The sequence below is a fragment of the Schistocerca americana genome, chromosome 6 (assembly GCF_021461395.2).
Source record: "Schistocerca americana isolate TAMUIC-IGC-003095 chromosome 6, iqSchAmer2.1, whole genome shotgun sequence".
In the NCBI taxonomy this organism is placed as follows: Eukaryota; Metazoa; Arthropoda; class Insecta; order Orthoptera; family Acrididae; genus Schistocerca; species Schistocerca americana.
Genome location: NC_060124.1, coordinates 600700078 through 600718674, shown reverse-complemented (window position 1 = coordinate 600718674; position 18597 = coordinate 600700078). Strand labels below are relative to the sequence as shown.

At 46.9% G+C, this 18597-nt stretch overlaps 1 protein-coding gene across 1 annotated transcript in view; it reads right to left on the bottom strand.

Moving 5' to 3' along the window:
- Nucleotides 1-493: 493 nt before the first annotated feature.
- LOC124620333 (glycine-rich cell wall structural protein 1.8-like) overlaps nt 494-18597 on the bottom strand; it is a gene marked incomplete at its 3' end in the record, with an annotated part of 132834 nt that continues 114730 nt past the window's right edge. The window contains exons 2-7 of the mRNA XM_047147007.1: nt 3129-3239; nt 2335-2810; nt 2195-2290; nt 1807-2154; nt 997-1753; nt 494-729 (exon numbers count right to left, since the gene is read on the bottom strand). Coding sequence (XP_047002963.1) covers nt 494-729; nt 997-1753; nt 1807-2154; nt 2195-2290; nt 2335-2810; nt 3129-3239 — 2024 coding nt within the window. The remainder of the gene's footprint in view (nt 730-996; nt 1754-1806; nt 2155-2194; nt 2291-2334; nt 2811-3128; nt 3240-18597) is intronic.

Here is an 18597-nt window from a genome sequence, read left to right as displayed (position 1 = left end):
TATTGGTGGGATGCTTGACACATGAAGTGTATTTAGATGCAAAGTTCTTTCTGATATCAGAAGGAAGTTTCTATGAATTGTGAACAATCATTGAATGCAACTTCATATCTCCTCCCTGCTGCAAAAGATGTAATGGTGACCATGCCAACTCCTCCTGAGATAGTCTCGTGTACCTCGATGATCGGGTGTCCAGGAAATCTGGGTAAAGGAAGTAAGCCTGTGTTCTACCATCAGGCAGTTACAGTACTGTTCTTGCTACATCTCAGTTCATGAAGGACATGGACATCCAGACACGTGATGAGAAATACAGCACTGTGGTTGTAAAATCACCCAGTGTCGTAGTAGCAGCCCCGTCTCCCTCTCCCCTCCCTCTCCCCTCCCTCTCCCCTCCCTTTCCCCTCCCTCTCCCCTCCCTCTCCCCCCTCCCTCTCCCCCCCTCCCTCTCCCCCCTCCCTCTCCCCCCCTCCCTCTCCCCCCTCCCTCTCCCCCCTCCCTCTCCGCCCCCTCCCTCTCCGCCCCCTCCCTCTCCGCCCCCTCCCTCTCCGCCCCCTCCCTCTCCGCCCCCTCCCTCTCCGCCCCCTCCCTCTCCGCCCCCTCCCTCTCCGCCCCCTCCCTCTCCGCCCCCTCCCTCTCCGCCCCCTCCCTCTCCGCCCCCTCCCTCTCCGCCCCCTCCCTCTCCGCCCCCTCCCTCTCCGCCCCCTCCCTCTCCGCCCCCTCCCTCTCCGCCCCCTCCATCTCCGCCCCCTCAATCTCCGCCCCCTCAATCTCCGCCCCCTCCATCTCCGCCCCCTCAATCTCCGCCCCCTCCATCTCCGCCCCCTCCATCTCCGCCCCCTCCATCTCCGCCCCCTCCATCTCCGCCCCCTCCATCTCCGCCCCCTCCATCTCCGCCCCCTCCATCTCCGCCCCCTCCATCTCCGCCCCCTCCATCTCCGCCCCCTCCATCTCCGCCCCCTCCATCTCCGCCCCCTCCATCTCCGCCCCCTCCATCTCCGCCCCCTCCCTCTCCGCCCCCTCCCTCTCCGCCCCCTCCCTCTCCGCCCCCTCCCTCTCCGCCCCCTCCCTCTCCGCCCCCTCCCTCTCCGCCCCCTCCCTCTCCGCCCCCTCCCTCTCCGCCCCCTCCCTCTCCGCCCCCTCCCTCTCCGCCCCCTCCCTCTCCGCCCCCTCCCTCTCCGCCCCCTCCCTCTCCGCCCCCTCCCTCTCCGCCCCCTCCCTCTCCGCCCCCTCCCTCTCCGCCCCCTCCCTCTCCGCCCCCTCCCTCTCCGCCCCCTCCCTCTCCGCCCCCTCCCTCTCCGCCCCCTCCCTCTCCGCCCCCTCCCTCTCCGCCCCCTCCCTCTCCGCCCCCTCCCTCTCCGCCCCCTCCCTCTCCGCCCCCTCCCTCTCCGCCCCCTCCCTCTCCGCCCCCTCCCTCTCCGCCCCCTCCCTCTCCGCCCCCTCCCTCTCCGCCCCCTCCCTCTCCGCCCCCTCCCTCTCCGCCCCCTCCCTCTCCGCCCCCTCCCTCTCCGCCCCCTCCCTCTCCGCCCCCTCCCTCTCCGCCCCCTCCCTCTCCGCCCCCTCCCTCTCCGCCCCCTCCCTCTCCGCCCCCTCCCTCTCCGCCCCCTCCCTCTCCGCCCCCTCCCTCTCCGCCCCCTCCCTCTCCGCCCCCTCCCTCTCCGCCCCCTCCCTCTCCGCCCCCTCCCTCTCCGCCCCCTCCCTCTCCGCCCCCTCCCTCTCCGCCCCCTCCCTCTCCGCCCCCTCCCACTCCGCCCCCTCCCTCTGCGCCCCCTCCCTCTGCGCCCCCTCCCTCTGCGCCCCCTCCCTCTGCGCCCCCTCCCTCTGCGCCCCCTCCCTCTGCGCCCCCTCCCTCTGCGCCCCCTCCCTCTGCGCCCCCTCCCTCTGCGCCCCCTCCCTCTGCGCCCCCTCCCTCTGCGCCCCCTCCCTCTGCGCCCCCTCCCTCTGCGCCCCCTCCCTCTGCGCCCCCTCCCTCTGCGCCCCCTCCCTCTGCGCCCCCTCCCTCTGCGCCCCCTCCCTCTGCGCCCCCTCCCTCTGCGCCCCCTCCCTCTGCGCCCCCTCCCTCTGCGCCCCCTCCCTCTGCGCCCCCTCCCTCTGCGCCCCCTCCCTCTGCGCCCCCTCCCTCTGCGCCCCCTCCATCTGCGCCCCCTCCATCTGCGCCCCCTCCATCTGCGCCCCCTCCATCTGCGCCCCCTCCATCTGCGCCCCCTCCCTCTCCGCCCCCTCCCTCTCCGCCCCCTCCCTCTCCGCCCCCTCCCTCTCCGCCCCCTCCCTCTCCGCCCCCTCCCTCTCCGCCCCCCTCCCTCTCCGCCCCCCTCCCTCTCCGCCCCCCTCCCTCTCCGCCCCCCTCCCTCTCCGCCCCCCTCCCTCTCCGCCCCCTCCCTCTCCGCCCCCTCCCTCTCCGCCCCCTCCCTCTCCGCCCCCTCCCTCTCCGCCCCCTCCCTCTCCGCCCCCTCCCTCTCCGCCCCCTCCCTCTCCGCCCCCTCCCTCTCCGCCCCCTCCCTCTCCGCCCCCTCCCTCTCCGCCCCCTCCCTCTCCGCCCCCTCCCTCTCCGCCCCCTCCCTCTCCGCCCCCTCCCTCTCCGCCCCCTCCCTCTCCGCCCCCTCCCTCTCCGCCCCCTCCCTCTCCGCCCCCGCCCTCTCCGCCCCCGCCCTCTCCGCCCCCGCCCTCTCCGCCCCCGCCCTCTCCGCCCCCGCCCTCTCCGCCCCCTCCCCCTGCGCCCCCTCCCCCTGCGCCCCCTCCCCCTGCGCCCCCTCCCCCTGCGCCCCCTCCCCCTGCGCCCCCTCCCCCTGCGCCCCCTCCCCCTGCGCCCCCTCCCCCTGCGCCCACTCCCCCTGCGCCCCCTCACTCTGCGCCCCCCCACTCTGCGCCCCCCCCCCCCACTCTGCGCCCCCCCCCCCACTCTGCGCCCCCCCCCCACTCTGCGCCCCCCCCCCCCACTCTGCGCCCCCCCCCCACTCTGCGCCCCCCCCCCCACTCTGCGCCCCCCCCCACTCTGCGAACCCCCCCACTCTGCGCCCCCCCCCACTCTGCGCCCCCCCCCCACTCTGCGCCCCCCCCCAACTCTGCGCCCCCCCCCACTCTGCGCCCCCCCCCCCACTCTGCGCCCCCCCCCCACTCTGCGCCGCCCCCCCCACTCTGCGCCCCCTTCTCCTCCGCTCCCTCCCCCTTCTCCTCCGCTCCCTCCACCTCCTCCTCCGCTCCCTCCACCTCCTCCTCCGCTCCCTCCACCTCCTCCTCCTCTCCAGCTGTGCAAACAAGGCACAAACTTTTGCCTCACAGGTGAGAGTCATCTGCTACACAACTGACAGGCCAGGAAATATAAAAGGAACACTCCCATGAAAACTTTCCATGTTCCTCCAAACATCAAACATCTGAGTCTTCCTCTACCAACAAGAAAGGCAAACGATCTGCTTGTTTATCAGCTCGGAGATCCTCCTTGGTGGTGTCATGACATGATATCCTTGGCTGACTCACCTCCTTGTTGCCGGTATGCACCTCCAGCAATTTTTCTGCTCTGGATTCCAAGGACAGACAGAATAGACAGAATGAGAATGCCGACACCTCTGTAGACCTCATAGAGAGATTCTCCAGCCTCTGTGACCTGCACCAGTGAGCCTTCGAAAGCTGCCACTCGATAGCCACTGAGGTGATACCCCTCCATTTTGTCCCTTTTCCACTTTCCTAATCGTGGCACTCTTCCAGTGGAATTTTTGTGGCCTTTGATCCAACAAAGAGGAATTATGGCTGCTCTTGGAATCATAGTCTCTACTTGTTCTCTGCTTCCAGGAAACAAAATTGCATACTCACGACCTGCGTTGAACTCTCTCGTTTATTTCCAGTCTGCTTTGACATCTGCCCAATCTCACACCATCACCCAGGGACAGATTCTATGTCATGCAGTGGAGTCATGCTGTTTATTAAGGATGAAGTTCATAGTCTTCCTGACTACCTAACTTCAAGCTAATCCTGTCTGCCTTTTACTTCCTCACCTCGACTTTTCCATTTCTACTGTTTACATCCCTAAGTCACTGGACAGTCAGCTTCCAGCTTACTGGCCAACTCCCTCACCCGTTTCTGCTGCTCCCCTTGGGACTCTCCCAGAATCTATCAGAAAGGTGCCCTCTTCATTGTCCTCCTGTCACCCTAACCTCATTTGGCTTACTGTGGGAGTACCCACATTTCTTTCACACTCCATGCACTCCTACCCCCATCTGGACCTCTCCTGCACTGCCGAATTTGCCCTGATGATGATCTCATCATTATGTATGGTACAAAATCAAGCGACCATTTCCCATTTGCTATCCATTTTCGGTCTCCCACCTCACCTACATGCACACCCAAATGACATCTTTCTAAGGATGATGAGAGATTTAATGCTCCCTGGCACCCTTGGAGAAACAGTATTTCCCCAGTTATAAATGTAATCATTACTGCCAACAATGTTCCATTCTTGCACTTCAACTTTACCGTGCAATGTAACAGTCCCTCAGTTGACTGAGCCATGTTGGGACTCAACTCACATGCAGAGATGTGCTCTCCATGTTTTTAACCAACATTCTATGATGACAAACAATGTTCATTATAAACAATTGCACACACAGTGTCGTCGCACCCTTCAGGATAGCAAAATAACTGGCTGGATTTAATTTACTAGTTCTTTTAACAGTTCCACTCCCTCTTCTGTTGTTGTGGCTCAACCTCAGATAGCTCTCTGGCACCAAGACCCATTCACAAATTCCTCTCTTGATAGCAGCAGATGCAGCCATGACAGAGCCAATCACTATCTCTATGATCTGTGATTTTATAATTGTCTGTTATTCATTTCCCTTTCCGTGATCCTTTTGATTACTACACCAGGTCATAGTTGAAGTGTGTTTGATCCAGCAAACTATGTTGTACCTCTGTGTTGGTCTCTGGCAGTATCCTTACAGCAGCCTTCAAACATCCAGCAGCTATGGTCTGCATTCCCACCCTGTCGACTTGCATTTTGTGGGCATCTTTGTCCTACTCTGTGACCGTGGCTGTCTGTGGCAGCTAGCAGCTCTAGGGAATCCATAGTGTTAAGTTCAATTAAAATTCAATTATTTTGTCATTCTTAACTTGGATCATTATGCTGTTTTCATCACTCTCACATTAATAAAATTCCACATATATCTACTTGTCACTGCACCTGATTCGTAATCTCTGTCAATATTTAATTTACCAACTTACTAACACTTAGATGAGCATGTGCAGTGAGATGACATACCACTGCCACATTTCAAGGTGTTTGATTTACACTTAAATTAAGTTGATGTAATGTTATTCAGCCTTTTAATTTTTTTGCAGGAGCCACAAGAGTTGCAGGCAGAGGAGGTAGCAGCAGGTGAGATTTTCACTTTCTTCAGTAGCTTAATTACATGTTAAAGTTATCACTTTAATGTTGTCTTGTGTGGCACACATTTTTTCATCTTTTTCTTTGACATTAATACTTCATTGGTGGTGTGCTAAAGTACATCAGTGAAACAATTGTCCAGAATTGTTTCTTGCCCTGTTTGTAGGTGGCCCTTTATGTGGACAGACAGCTTGTTTGTTGTCATGCCATCATTGAATGCAGCACAATGGTTGCAACTTAGCTTATATATCATGTGAGTGGTTTCACAGGTAGTCCTGCCCTTGATGGGATAGCTGGTGAATGGGACCGGACTGGAGCAGTACGTGGTGGTGGTGGTGGTGGTGGTGGTGGTAGGATGTATGGGACAGGTCTTGCATCTAGGTCTGTTACATGGATATGAGTGATGGGGTAATGGGTTGAAAATCCTTCCTAAACACTCATCTCATTCAGGTTCACTGAAGACATCTTTGTGATCTGCATCGAGATTGAAGACACCCTATTCACATCCCACCCAACCGCAACAGCTTCTCCCCCTTTGCGTCACCTGGACTTTCTCAAGCCAACAAGCCACCTTCATCGAAGTTGACATCTACTTCGAAGATGGCTTCTTCACTGCTTCTGTCCATATCAAACCTACTAACCACAAGTGATAAGTCCATTTTGACAACTGCCACCTATTCCATACCAAGAAGTTCCTTCCATACAGCCTATCCACCCACAGTTCTCACATCTACAGGGATGAACATTACTCCTTGAAATAAACTGGGGGTCTCAATAAAGTATACAAAAAGAAATCTCCTGTGCCTTATATTTGCAGTCTCCAACAACCCTCCAAGTCTCTCTGTCTGACTACAGGGGAGCATTCCCCTTGTAATTAAGTACCAACCACAACTGAATTACATTCTCCACTAAGGATCGACTACCCGTCATTGTGTTCCGAAATTTGAAATGCCATGCCTACTATCCATCCCACCTCGCCCACAGTGGTATTCCTCTGTCCAACAAACTTATATATAATTGGCCATTTGAACACAATGCCTGCTCCCAACCCATTACATCATGGCTCATATCCCTATAACAGAACTAAATGCAAGACTTGTCCCATAATTCCTTCCACCGTCACCTACTCCAATCATGTAACATACATCACCTACCCACCAAAGGCATGGTTTCCTGTGAAACCAGTCAAGTGATTTACAAAGTAAACTGCAACCACTGTACAGCTTTCTGCATGGGACTGACAAGTAACAAGCTGTCCGTCTTCAGGAATGACCACTGACAAACTGTGGCCAGTAAACAAGTGGACCACCCTGTTGCTGAACATACTGTCGAACTTGACATCATTCATTTCAATGACTGCTTGACTGCCTGTGCCATTATGGATCCTTCTCACCAACCCCAGCTTTTCTGAACTGCAGAAGTAGGAACCCTGCCTGCAGTATATCCTTTGTTCCCATAACCCTCCCAGCCTCAACCTTGCGTAGTCAGTTTCCTCACCCATTCAGGCCCTTCCCTGTCTCCATAGAAGAAATGTTTTCACACATGTGGAGAGAATGGCTGATAATAAGTATCCAAAGATAATGTATGTACAGTATCCCTGTCCCTTTGGTCATAAAATATTTCCCATTAAGAAATTCACTACAGTCTTTTCCCCAGAACAATCTGTTTGTATTCCTGCCTCACCTCTCTACAGGGAGTCTCGCAGGGAACTGCCGTCTACCACCACACTCATGGTCATATGTCCCACCTATTGTTGATGATCCATGCACAAGGAAAGAAATGTTGCTCAGTTAGGCATAATATTAGAACTTTGTTGCGACACAGAAGGCACATGATATAGTTGTGCAAGTGAAGCAGCTTCCTAGTGCAAGCAACATAAAAATAGTTCTTATATGCTCTAAGGGTGTCACTAATATGAGAATCCTTCTTTAAGGTGTTAGGTGAGCACTGCAAAGTTGCACTGTTGATTTCCTGGATTCCTATGTTGTTGTTGTGCTCAGAGGAAAAGTTTTCTATACAGCAGCAAAAAATATAACAACTGACATTCTCATGGAGGCAATGGCAGTGTTATCAAGGAGGCACAGACCAGGCAGAATAATACAGGAATCGGGCCACATCATCATTGAAGAAGAATGGTGAGGTGCAATGACACAGAGATAAAGGCTACCCAACGGAACACAAGCCACTGGTAATAAGTTTCCAGAGACAAAGAAGTAATGAAAATAGCACAAGAAGAGAGATGTTCCCCATTAGCCAAGGAGAATAGAGAGTCATTGCAACACATTTTGTGTGTAACAACATGAAACAGGTTACTAGTGAAGACAAGGTAGAGAATGCCCTGTTCCACTGAAAGATATTTGCTACTATGATAACTATTCTTGAATCTCCAGTTCAGCCCTCAGTCTGTAACAACTGAGAAGCACTGCTGTAGGCACCTAAAGTGTGCCACTGTGCAGTGATCTATGAGGGCTGTACAGTGCAGGAGTACTAGAAAATTGTCCAGTGTTATGGGCCCCTGTACAGAAACTATGTAGTGGCTGACATGGGTAAGATGAGCTGCACTGAGTTTGTTTTAGGCCTCTTAACATGCCAGCAACAGAGAGCCCTCTGTTGAATTTCACAAGACGGCATTGTAAGGTACCATCCAGATGGTACACCACCCACTTCCACCTCATTCCTATTATGTCTCCTACTCCATCCTGTTGCCATACCCATCAAAGTTCTTCCCCCCTCAGCTCTACGAAGAAAGCACCTGAGAAATACCCCTCATCATCTGCTATGCCTTCTTGTGGCTGTATGTATCCATCTGTAAGTAAATAAAGAAGGGTTGCATTGTATTTGTTTGATGTGGCTGTTTGACTGCACGAACAGGAAACTGTGGTAAGTGATAAACAAATTTTTCTATTACCTTGTGTGGGGTATCCCTGAAATAAATTCATGATAATTTGAAATTTGGGGGTGAAATTTTCTGCAAGTAACTAAGTGCTCTCATTGTAAAATAATTGACGAATATAATGTTTGCATATGCCTGCAGTGAGTGAGGCTTCGTATACAGTCATACACACAGTTCCAAACTGTTACACTTGCCACAGTGAATTAATCCTGTAAAATAAAGTTGTATGTTTCAATAAGCACGTTACTACAGGATTGTAAAATTTGGTCAATAATTATCTGAAATATTGACAGTAAAAATGTATTTGCCCCTGGCAGTCTTCATATAGCAGCCACCAACTGGAATAAAGTTTTGACTTTCTGGGACTCGGTTAGTAATGTTCTCTGTTGTACATAATTGAGTAGACAAGATGCTCAGTTATTCACTGATCAATAGGCACTCTAAAAGATTGAAATAATTCTGTTCTTTATCATGTCACATTGTAACATTCTTAGTTAATCACATGTTTGTTTTACCTTTGCAGATAAAGTAGTTTTTATATTAACACACAATTTCTTTTCTTGTCAATCAGGCCTCGTTGACGAGCAAGGCCCGCCTCCTATTGCTCAGGTGAGTGAAAGTAGAGGGTAGCACCCGTGAGAATGGCAGAGTTCAGGTGAGTATCACCAGTAGTAAAACAAGGTGCTCACAAATTTCATCAGCCCAGGGTTTTCAGCCCTTCTGTGAGCTGCCCTTCACAACACCATTTTAATTAATCAACTTCTTTCGGTGTATCCCATTCATCTCCACTTCATTCTCATTGTTTTTTGCACTCCACTCCACCCCTTTCCTGGCCCCACAACCTTCGCAACTTCATTTACACTGTTAACTGCAATGTTATTTCAAGTCCATTATCACAATAAAATTGTCTACTGAACAATCCAGAAAATTTCTCAAACAATATTTACATACTAATGACAGCTCAACTTCATGTTTGTGTCCTGATGTAACGGCAGTTGTCACTGTGCTAGCAGATGTAGAGGATAGGTACATCAATGAACCAGAATGAGGTAGCATGGAATAAACAACTCAAATCAGCAGGTACAGTGAAGCCTCATAAAGCAACTATTGTTGTCCCAGTCTGTGGAAATTCTTCATACATCTGCAACAGAATTCATCCACAAGAGAAAAAATTCCTGAAGTGAATAAAAGTGTAAACCCATTATATGAACTATAAGATGACATTATTGCTGCAGCCATCGTTCATCGGTACTATAGACATTGCGAAATATGTAACTGTACCCAAGTGATAGGTTACACCACAGTAGGTATGATATCTACAGTTGTCTAAAATATTTAGATATTGCAATTACACATCAAGTACCTTTCTAAAATTATAGCAGAGTCACTCTTCTTACTGTTATCATAGACAGACAAAGTTTAAAAAATCTTCAAGAATATTTTTGTGGCTGTTAAATAGATAACTTGTGCTCTTCATAGAGAGGTCTTCTTGTCTCTGGGTGTCAAGACTTTAACACATGTAGCTTAGTAATTCAATAAAACTAACTTCGTGTTTGGTATCTCATGTACCACAGATTGTGCTGAGTGAAGTAAAAGTAATTGTGTATCTACTTTTGCTTTTTGGGATTTGCTTCCAGTAATATTCAGATAGGTCTCTGACACATGAAATAGAATCAAATGAAAATCTTTCGATAGTCATCCAAATCTTGTACTGACTTCTGTATGCTGATAGGTGTCCGTCGTGCAATGACTATACAATCAACGTGCATGCTGTCTGTCATAAGAATTTGACTGTACAGTGTCTGCCACAAGGAGTGGAACTCTGAGGGCAAGGGCCCATTCCACATTAACTTACGCTGCCATTGACATTGCAAAAATATCTTAAATGTGATCACAGTGGAACTAATTCATCCAAAAGGACCAAAAATGTTTGATGTGTCACACAGTAGTGTGTGTTTTGTGAAGCTGTAGATATTAGGTGCTGGTTTGACATTGTTTACAATTTCAAAATGATCATCAGCTGGTTGCTAGAATAAACCTGAAGTTGTAATATCCTCATCATTATCAAGCAGTAAAAGTAGTTGTGTTTCTTGCACCACTGAGGGGATATTTTTGAATAGTTTGGACTGTTGTTGTACCATTTTCATAGTGAACATCCACTTCTGATCAATATCTTCAAGAGATATTGTTGGAGCTCAGTTTCAGCCCTTACTGTATCACAACCTGAGATACAGTGGTCCATATAGAAATGATTAGTGAGAATGTTTGCTGCTTCACTCTGCTCACTCTCTTTGCAAGCTAATCGTAATGGACACTGTGCTGCAAGGGAGGGGGCACATATCATTGTGTATGTGATTTTCTTTCATTGGTATTCCTGAGGTGGTGCAGATCTATCAATCATCCACAATATACATTGGAATGTGGGATCTTCAATTACTACCAGAACCTGACTATACATATTCTCCGTGTCTACTGTGAAGGCAATGTGTTGCATGTGGAAGCATAATCTCATGGAGTACAAATAATATCTCATGGTTGGTCCTACCATTGTAAGAGTGTTGTGTGACAAATTCATATTCCATTTGGCAACACAATCAAACACTACTCTTGCTTTGGTATTTGAGTTGGCTTTTTTAAGAACAGCTGATGTGGCATGTAATATTAAATGGCATGTATCATGACCACTATTACCATATGTCTTAAATATTCATACTTCCTCATAAACTCGGTATAGCTTTCCACAAACTTTGATTATCTTGCTAGTTTCTGTTCAGTTTAAGAAAAGAATTTTACTGCATTGTGGAAGGAATTGCATAACAAACTCGGCTGTTCCTGAAATGGAAGACGAACAATTAATATATCTGTTGAAACTTTAATTGTGTGTTCCAGGAATTGTGAATCACATTGCTGCTCTTCTTCTGTCATAAAGACATTAATACCTCATAACTTGGGTTGGAACAGCATTAAGGAAAAGAAATGGAATGTGGACTCACATATTTTGTCACTTGTTATTTTATGTAATACACTTCATTACTTACAAACATAATTATTATTATTGTTATAATAATTATTATTATTATAATTATTATTACTATTATTACTACAAATTAATAAATTTCTTACAGTCACAATACCAACAGTCAAAACTTGAACAGGCTTAATTAATTAGAAGCCATATTTTGTCAATTGCACCATTGCAAACGTGGCAGGAAATTGGAAGTACACAGGTCACAAAACAAAGAAAGGTCACACCAATTGGGCAGGTTCAACAAAAATATTATCAGTCAAATGAATTACATTGAAAGACATTAAATGTGCTGATAACGTGCAGCTTTTGTAACTGTTAGACTCCTGAATAACATTCATCCAAATTCAGGAAGATTCGCAAGTCACACCACTGATTGTAGCTGTTGGAAGGCCTCTTAGCAATGTTTAACACTTTACAAAAAGGAAGAACAACCCTTAAGCAGTAACCCATGCATTGCAAACAAACATTAAAAATGACCTTTAATAAATATACAACTGTTCAAATTTCAGAACAAACAGAGAGCTACAGCAGAGAGCTATCAGAGTCAACAAGAAACAAGCAGCCAAATTTCCCAAGTGGAGTTAATTAATGACTATGCACCAGGGTAACGATCGACAGTTTATACTTTTAACTAGCATGGTTTAAACTTAACGTGTAGTTTACCGAGTAAGGTGGCGCAGTGGTTAGACACTGGACTCGCATTCGGGAGGACGACGGTTCAATTCCGCATCCGGCCATCCTGATTTAGGTTTTCCGCGATTTCCCTATATCACTCCAGGCAAATGCCAGGATGGTTCCTCTGAAAGGGCATGGCTGACTTCCTTCCTCATCTTTCCCTAATCCGATGAGACCGATGACCACGCTGTCTGGTCTCCATCCCCAAGCAACCAATGAATGAACCAACTTAATGTGTTGAGATTTAGTAGTAAGAGATAAAGGTTTAAGCGAGTAGTTAAAGGTGTAATGAGGAGGAACCTCGGGCTTGGAAAATGTGCCTTAATCTCCCGATCTCAATAAATTCACCAAAACAAGCAGACTACTGGTTCCTGCCCAGAGGTGACACTCCACCATGTCACATGTTAAATGAGCAACGTCACTTCCCTCGTCCCACAAAGGTGCGACTGGCAGGGGCATCAGACTGCCAGTCTATATGGGTGCCATGTGATGATGGAAGTGCCGCCATGGAAATATGCAAACACACCTCTACTCTGGGCCCAGGGCACTGAAACACATCATTTTCTGCTGACACACATCAATGGGAACAGTAATCTGCACAAATACAGCTTCATACAATAAAGGCCAGAAAGTAGAAAATGTGAACGTATGGCACAACTGACTAGAGATACAATTTAATACTCCTTAAAATTTGTATTATTCAGAAGCAAAAATATCAGCACTTGTTGATACATTAGCTGAAGCGTACACATGTACCGAGATTGCTTTGCCTCCGACACAGTATACTCTTACACTTTCATGATGCATGACCCCGAACACAAATTACAATTAATAACATTGACGGATGGTCATGCACTGAAACACTCATAGGTGCATTAATATTACAGATGCAATTCCAGATAATACAGACATGACCTAACTCAAATATAACATAGCAACTCGAAACTTGACTCAGTTGCAAAGGAGCAGTGCCTTGCAGGATTCCAGCCAGGGTATTATTGCATCTTACCCCCACATCCCATGAGTCATGGACCTTGACATTGCTGGGGAGACTTGTGTGCCTCAATGATACAGATAGCCATACCGTAGGAGCAACCAAAACGGAGGGATATCTGTTGAGAGGCCAGACAAGTGTGTAGGTTCCTGAAGAGGGGCAGCTGCCTTATCAGTAGTTGCAGGGGCAACAGTCTGGATGATTGACTGATCTGGCCTTGTAACACTAAGCAAAATGGCCTTACTGTGCTGGTGCTGGTACTGCGCATGACTGAGAGCAAGGGGAAATTACAGCCGTAATTTTTCCCTAGGGCATGCAGCTTTACTGTATGATTAAATGATGATGGCGTCCTCTTGGGTAAAATATTCCAGAGGTAAAATAGTCCCCCATTTCTATCTCAGGTCAGGGACTACTCAAGATGATGATGTTATCAGGAGAAAGAAAACTGGCATTCTATCGATCGGAGCATGGAATGTCAGATCCCTTAATCGGGCAGGTAGGTTAGAAAATTTATAAAGGGAAATGGATAGGTTAGACTTAGATATAGTGGGAATTAGTGAAGTTCAGTGGCAGGAGGGACAAGACTTTTGGCCAGGTGAATACAGGGTTATAAATACAAAATCAAATATAGGTAATGCAGGAGTAAGTTTAATAATGAATAAAAAGATGGGAGTGTGGTTAAGCTACTACAAACAGCATAGTGAATGCATTATTGTGGCCAAGATAAACACACAGCCCATGCCTACTACAGTAGTAAACGTTTGTAAGCCAACTAGCTCTGCAGATGATGAAGAAATTGATGAAATGTATGATGAGATAAAAGAAATTATTCATGTAGTGAAGGGAGCCGAAAATTTGATAGTGATGGGTGACTGGAATTTGATAGTAGGAAAAGGGAGAGAAGGAAATATAATAGGTGAATATGGATTGGGGGTAAGAAATGCAAGAGGAAGCCGCCTTGTAGAATTTTGCACAGAGCATAACTTAATCGTAGCTATCACTTGGTTCAAGAATCATAAAAGAAGGTTGTATACTTTGAAGAATCCTGGAGATACTAGAAGGTATCAGATGGATTATATAATGATAGGCCGGAGATTTAGGAACCAGGTTTTAAATTGTAACATTTCCAGGGGCAGATGTGGATTCTGACCACAATCTATTGGTTATGAACTGTAGATTAAAACTGAAGAAAATGCAAAAAGGTGGGAATTTAAGGAGGTGGGACCTGGATAAACTAAAAGAACAAGATGCTGTACAGAGATTCAGGGAGAATATAAAGGAACAATTGACAGGAATGGGGGAAAGAAATACAGTAGAAGAAGAATGGTTAGCTTTGAGACATGAAGTAGTGAAGGCAGCAGAGGATCAAGTAGGTAAAAAGACGAGGGCTAGTAGAAATCCTTGGGTGACAGAAGAAGTATTGAATTTAATTGATGAAAGGTAAAAATATAAAAATGCAGTAAATGAAGCAGGCAAAAAGGAGTACAAACGTCTCAAAAATGAGATTGACAGGAAGTGCAAAATGTCTAAGCAGGCAATCCATAGAGGACAAATGTAAGGATATAGAGGCTTATCTCATTAGGGGTAAGATAGATACTGCCTACAGGTAAATTAAAGAGACCTTTGGAGAAAAGAGAACCACTTGTATGAATATCAAGAGCTCAGATGGAAACCCAGTTCTAAGCAAAGAAGGGAAAGCAGAAAGGTGGAAGGAGTATATAGAGTGTCTATACAAGGGCGACATACTTGAGGACCAATATTATGGAAATAGTAGAGGATGCAGATGAAAATGAAATGGAAGATACGATACTGCATGAAGAGTTTGACAGAGCACTGAAAGACCTTAGTCAAAACAAGGCCCTGGAGTAGACAACATTCCATTAGAACTACTGACAGCCTTGGGAGAGCCAGTCCTGACAAAACTCTAACATCTGGTGAGCAAGATGCACGAGACAGGCAAAATACCCTCAGACTTCAAGAAGAATATAATAATTCCAATCCGAAAGAAAGCAGGTGCTGACAGATTTGAAAATTACCGAACAATCAGTTTAATAAGTCATGGATGCAAAATACTAACATGAATTCTTTACAGACGAATGGAAAAACGTAGAAGCCGACCTCGGGGAAGATCAGTTTGGATTCCTTAGAAATGTTCGAACATGTGAGGAAATACTGACCCTACGACTTTTATTAGAAAAAAGATTAAGGAAAGGCAAACCTACATTTTTAGTATTTGTAGCTTTTGACAATGTTTACTGGAACACTCTTTCAAATTATGAAGGTGGCAGGGGTAAAATACAGTGCGCAAAAGGCTATTTACAATTTGTACAGAAACCAGATGGCAGTTATGAGAGGTGGTGGACATGAAAGGGAAGCAGTGGTTGGGAAGGGAGTGAGACATGTTTATAGCCTCTCTCAGATGCTATTCGATCTGTATATTGAACAAGCAGTAAAGGAAACAAAAGAAAAGTTGGGAGTAGGTATTAAAATGCATGAAGAAGAAATAAAACCTTTGAGGTTCACTGATGACATTGTAATTGTGTCAGACAGCAAAGAACTTGGAAGAGCAGTAGAATGGAATGGACAGTGTCTTAAAAGGAGGGTATAACATGACCATCTAATAACCAAAATGAGGATAATTGAATGTAGTCGAATTAAGTCGGGTGATGCTCAGGGAGTTAGGTTAGGAAATGACACTTAAAGCAGTAAAGGAGTTATGCTATTTGGGTAGCAAAATAACTGATGATGGTCTAAGTAGAGAGGATATAAAATGTAGACTGGCAATGGCAAGGAAAGCGTTTCTGAAGAAGAGAAATTTGTTAACATCGAGTATAGATTTAAGTGTCAGGAAGTCGTTTCTGAAAGTATTTGTATGTAGCATAGCCATGTATGGAAGTGAAACATGGACAATAAATAGTTTAGATATAAAGAGAATAGAAGGTTTTGAAATGTGGTGCTACAGAAGAATGCTGAAGATTAGATGGGTAGATCAAATAACTAATGAAGCGGTATTGAATAGAAGTGGGGAGAAGAGGAATTTGTGGTACAACTTGACTAGAAGATGGGATCAGTTGGTAGGACATGTTCTGAGGCATCAAGGGATCACAAATTTAGCATTTGAGGGCAGTGTGGAGAGTAAAAATCGTAGAGGGAGACCAAGAGATGAATACACGAAGCAGATTCAGAAGGATGTAGGTTGTAGTAGGTACTGGGGGATGAAGGAGCTTGCACAGGATAGTGGCATAGAGAGCTCCTTCAAACCAGTCTCAGGACTGAAGACCACAACAACAACAACAACAACAACAACCACATTTGATCATCGAGGAGCCATGATTTAAGCTTGTAGAGTAAGCCAGTAACTTGCCAATCAGGTTGCAAGCAATGTCCGTATGTCTTCACACAGGTGACCGCTATCAGTCCTCATGTGATCCGGCCCAGTTTGCCCTCACTGATTCAACCTTCAGCGTTATCTCAGGACCTGCATCAGACAGAGAGAGTCCCCCAAAAGCAACAACTTGCCCACTATGTACCCTCCAGCCAAATTTTCTCCAGGCTCTACTTAACTGACACACTTGCATAAATGCACAATTGCAGGTGTGCATTGATCAAAGATCTCAGTTAGTAACACAAAATTGAATCCATATGGGCAACCTAAGTATTTAGTGATGCCAGTGGAATGCTGTGCAACCAACGTTAGAGATACTGAGGCTCAGACATGATTTGATCCTTCTGTGCTCCACAATTTTTTCAAGAAAGTCAGTGTAAGTTTTCACAGAGCACAACACGAATGGCTACCTTGACAAAATTTTGTATTCTCCCATTTGATACAGCTTTGACATACATAACCAAATACAGTTCTGTCTCTTGAACTGCATGATGATCAGATCCTGTGGAGAGAGTCCTTGCCTTCTGAATGTACAGACAAACTTCTGCTCCCAACATCATGTCGACCTTGCAAAGGTGACCAAAATTCTGGATCTACAAGTTTTATACTCATCAAATCCAACATATTGGGATCGAGACGAAATGTGGGTTATCTTCAGCAACATTAAACAGATGGAAGGTAAGATGAAGACATTTCTACAGGAGTCGATTTGAACAGAGACGCACTATTTTGTTTCTGGTATGTTTCCATCTGTTCCTTGAATGGGTGCTGTACTGTGCACATGGTTGAGATATAAATCGTCCCTGCGAGTCAGAAACTGAGAGAGCATAAGTTTTTCATGTGCCACTGCTATCTTTTAACCATATTGTCACTGTTGTAAGCAGCACTTGTTTGCCAGGGGTGACTTAAGTGAGCAGTAACTCAATCTACTTGATTGATGTATACCATTGTGTTTGTGTTTTATGTTACTAGGACAGTCATACCTTGTTCCATTTCGTGTGTTTCATTTAGTGTGCTGTCATTTTTGACAAGCATGACAGCATACAGATGTGCAACTAGAATCCCTACGAACAACCTTCAGGCAATTGGGCAAACAATATGTTGGGCATCACATTAGGTTTGTGTTCACTACACGTGGGTTGCTTGAATTTTCTGCACTTCTGCAAAGTATGAGGCAAGTGGCACATGACAAATGCAGTACTAGCAGGGACTAGCTTCATCTCAAATGACCTATGTGCTTGGCGTTGCAGGTGGTCTGCTGTTTGTTCCCATATGTGCTGTGCCATGTTGGTCTGTAGCCTTCATGATTTCAGACTTGCATTTGTTTTAGAGAAAATAATATCTCTCTGCTAATGTCAGAATACTGGTCAACATTTTCTACAAAGAGATGAGGTATAGTTATGTCTTGCAAGGATACATTTGCTGGTAATGTCATCAGCACATGAACATTGCTTGAAGTAGTCCATGAAATTCATTTGCAATTTACCCAGTTACGAAAGGGAGCACCAACAGCTTTTTCAGATGTGATAACAGAATCAATCTAGGGTTATTGTATGTGTTGCAAACATTATCAGAAGCTGCATTAAAATTAGTGCTAGTCACCGGAAGATGGGCGATTATATTGTGAGCAGTGCATATTACTGAACTAAGCAAATGGTTATTAAGCAGTGTCCTATAAATCCTCATTATTTACCACAAAAATGCCTGAACTGCATTACACCACTTTTGAATGTTGGCAGTTTAATGATGGGCAACTTGATCGTACATTCTCATGCACTCAAGTCAGATCCGTCACTGGGGTCTCTCAGTTGTTTAGTGACTTCACACGTGGTGTACATGTGGCATTGCATCCAGTTCTTCTTTACTGGCTGCATTTGTCACCCTGCTCTCCCTCTTCATCCTTGCTCATTCTCCATTGCCTCCTCCATCCCCTTTCTCAGTGTTCTGATTCAAATCGACATGGCTAGCCACCTGCTTTCCTGTATTGTTTCCAATTTTGTTCCTTCTGCCTGTTCAGTCATCCGTTTTGGTGTTAGGCCCCCACTTGAGGTTTGACCTCCACTTCAACACTTCAATATTTCCTGTATTTTAGTGTGAGCCACTTGGGGAACAACTCCCTCCCTGGCATCTGTGGTGTGGATTCCTCCCCCCCCCCCCCCCCCCCCGGGTCCTTCGTTCCAGCACCCTTCCCCCCAGTAGCCCCCTTCCACCCCGCTAAGTCACCAGAGTGATGGGGCTGTTACGTACCCATATG